The 2,500-nt window shown below is 32.4% G+C and overlaps 1 protein-coding gene across 1 annotated transcript in view; it reads left to right on the top strand.

Moving 5' to 3' along the window:
• The window catches only part of LOC125047547 (calcium-binding mitochondrial carrier protein Aralar1-like), a 42,797-nt gene that overhangs the window by 40,072 nt on the left and 225 nt on the right, over positions 1–2,500 (top strand). Inside the window, exons 13-14 of the mRNA XM_047645824.1 lie at positions 940–1,030; positions 1,225–2,500. The exon at positions 1,225–2,500 is cut by the window's right edge and continues 225 nt beyond it. Coding sequence (XP_047501780.1) covers positions 940–1,030; positions 1,225–1,375 — 242 coding nt within the window. The 3' untranslated portion in view covers positions 1,376–2,500. The remainder of the gene's footprint in view (positions 1–939; positions 1,031–1,224) is intronic.

Below are 2,500 nucleotides of genomic sequence, written 5' to 3'. Positions count from 1 at the left end.
ATTTATGTGTATACTTATGTATGTATACACAAGTTTTAAGAAGATTTTGTGGTTCATTTGGATATCGTAAAATTATCTTATTAACCTGATGGCATCAAGGGTGACATGTAAAGACATCCCTTGCCCACTGAGTTTATTTTATTGATTGTCATTACATATAGATGACTCCACAAGTACTTAGTCACAAAGAAGTAAATTTCTATAACTACCTACCTCACTTGGTTACCCTTTTCCTTGATTTTAGGAAATTTCTCTTTTGTCTTATATTGCTATTAGTAATGTTTATTACAATATGATAATTTCAATATTTATAAGAAAGAATTACAGCATCAATATTGATAGCATAGTAAAAAGAAAATTCCCAAAAACTTAAAGAAAGGGGAAATCAGGTGAGATCTCAAGGTCTACTAATTGACTCCTTGGTGGCTGAGCACTTGTGGAACCATCTCTTTGTAGAGATATTTCACAAAAAAAGTAGTGAACATCCGGTGGCTTATGGTTAAATGAGCTGCATTTTGATTGTAGTGGCTGAAGGGTTTAGAAATGCTCTTTTTTTGGTGACTAGTTTTGTAATTTTGAAAGTATTCTAAATAGTGAGAAAGAGGGACAAAAATGCTCTTTTGTATACTGTATAACTAACTATATCTCCTGTTGGCAAATTGCATTTTCATCATTCATATATTCTTATTATAACAGGCTACATAGACTTTGTAATCTATCAGTTATTAATAGAATAATTCAGGATACAGGTTGATTGTTATACATTAAGGTAGTTTAGATCTTAGTATATTGGAGCATGTACAGTATAGGTTTACCATCAAAATAATGTAGCAAATATCATATTCCACTGTGGACCATCAAAGCAGAAGCTAAAATACCAGAGAAAAAAATGATTGGTACTATTTCTTGTTTCTGAATCCTTTTCCACTTTCTCCCCAGCTCGTGTGTTCAGGTCCTCTCCACAGTTTGGTGTTACACTGGTGACCTATGAAGTTTTGCAGAGACTCTTCTATGTTGACTTTGGTGGCAGGTATGTTTCAAAATTATTTGTTTTGCAGTTGATAATATACTTTACTTCAGGATCAATTCAGAGATAAGACTACTTTAATATGTAGAACTGAGATAAAAAGAATGATAGCACAGATACATAGATGTTAAGATTCTCCATACTTCCAATATGCCAATAAAATTATTATATAAGGACACTTTTTCTTTCTTCCCCAGTCGTCCAAAGGGCTCGGAGGCTCAGCTCCCTGCCTCTGCTGCAGATCTGCGTTCTACTAACCCAGACCATGTTGGAGGGTACAAGGTTGCCGTTCCTATCTTTAGAGGCATTGAATCAAAGTTTGGCCTCTTCCTTCCTCGTTTTGCGTGAGAACAGAAAGAGAGATATTGTGTATATTTTGGGGTGTAGTTAATTATTTTTTAGAATTCTGTGCTCTGATTTTACTATTTATTTTATATAGCTGATAATTTAAAGAAAGAAAGAAGAAGAATTCCTTTTAAATATTTCCTGTTTTAATATTTATGACATGTTCTTTAGAAGTGATTTTATGAAGTCTGGAAATACCATGTTATGTTCATGATGTGTATATATATGTAAACTTTTTTGTTTTTTCCTTGTTTTCATACTCACTGAAAATTAAATTTTAGAAAATGTGGTTCACATCAAGTTATACATTTAAATTAATTTGTGAGATGTCATTTACATTGTAAGAAGAATAAAAGGGAATTATTGGATGCTTTCCATCCATGTAATCTGATTAATGTCAAACATGTAAGACATTTTGAAATGGAAGACTCGAAGAAAAAATATTTTTTTTCTTTATTCCTTATAACAACAGGAACTGGAATGAACTCAATAGCACCTCTATGTGATTCATATGTACAGGGTAGTGTCAAACTAGTTGAACCTTTCCTTTCATATTCATAGGACAGTATAAAAATGCAATAGAAAACCAAAAGCTTGTTCCACTGTGAAGTTTACATGAGCTCTCAGAGTATTTGTATAGGTCAGTTAGCAAAGCTGAGTTTGAGTTTCATGTGTGATCAAATATGTCACTAGCAATGTACATAGGGTTTTGTGCTGTGACCCAGTTATTATATGAAATAGATATCCAATTACCTTTTGAAATAAGTGAAGTTGTTATCTGAAATGCCTTTTACCTAAGTACATTTAGCCTTGATTAGTAGAGGTAGGCTTCATACCTGAATTTCAGTAGATTGTTATGAATGTATATTAATAAGATCTCCTAAGGCATGTGTGATAACAGCAGGCTTTGAAGCCCATGAAAAAGGATATACTGGTACATGTAAAAGGTTGGTTTTGACATCTTTCATACTGGATATCTCACTGGACTATGAATATGTAAAACACTAAAGATTTGAAAAGATCTGTTTATTTTTATTCTCTTAGCTCTTCAGATAAACTGCAATTTGACATGTGGATATAGAGCACACTGTAGTATTGAATTCTCAATAGAAAATGTATATGACTTTA

This window comes from Penaeus chinensis, chromosome 4 (assembly GCF_019202785.1).
Source record: "Penaeus chinensis breed Huanghai No. 1 chromosome 4, ASM1920278v2, whole genome shotgun sequence".
Lineage (NCBI taxonomy): Eukaryota > Metazoa > Arthropoda > Malacostraca > Decapoda > Penaeidae > Penaeus > Penaeus chinensis.
The sequence above is the reverse complement of the archived record's forward strand: the minus strand, read 5'-3'. Positions and strand labels throughout refer to the sequence as shown.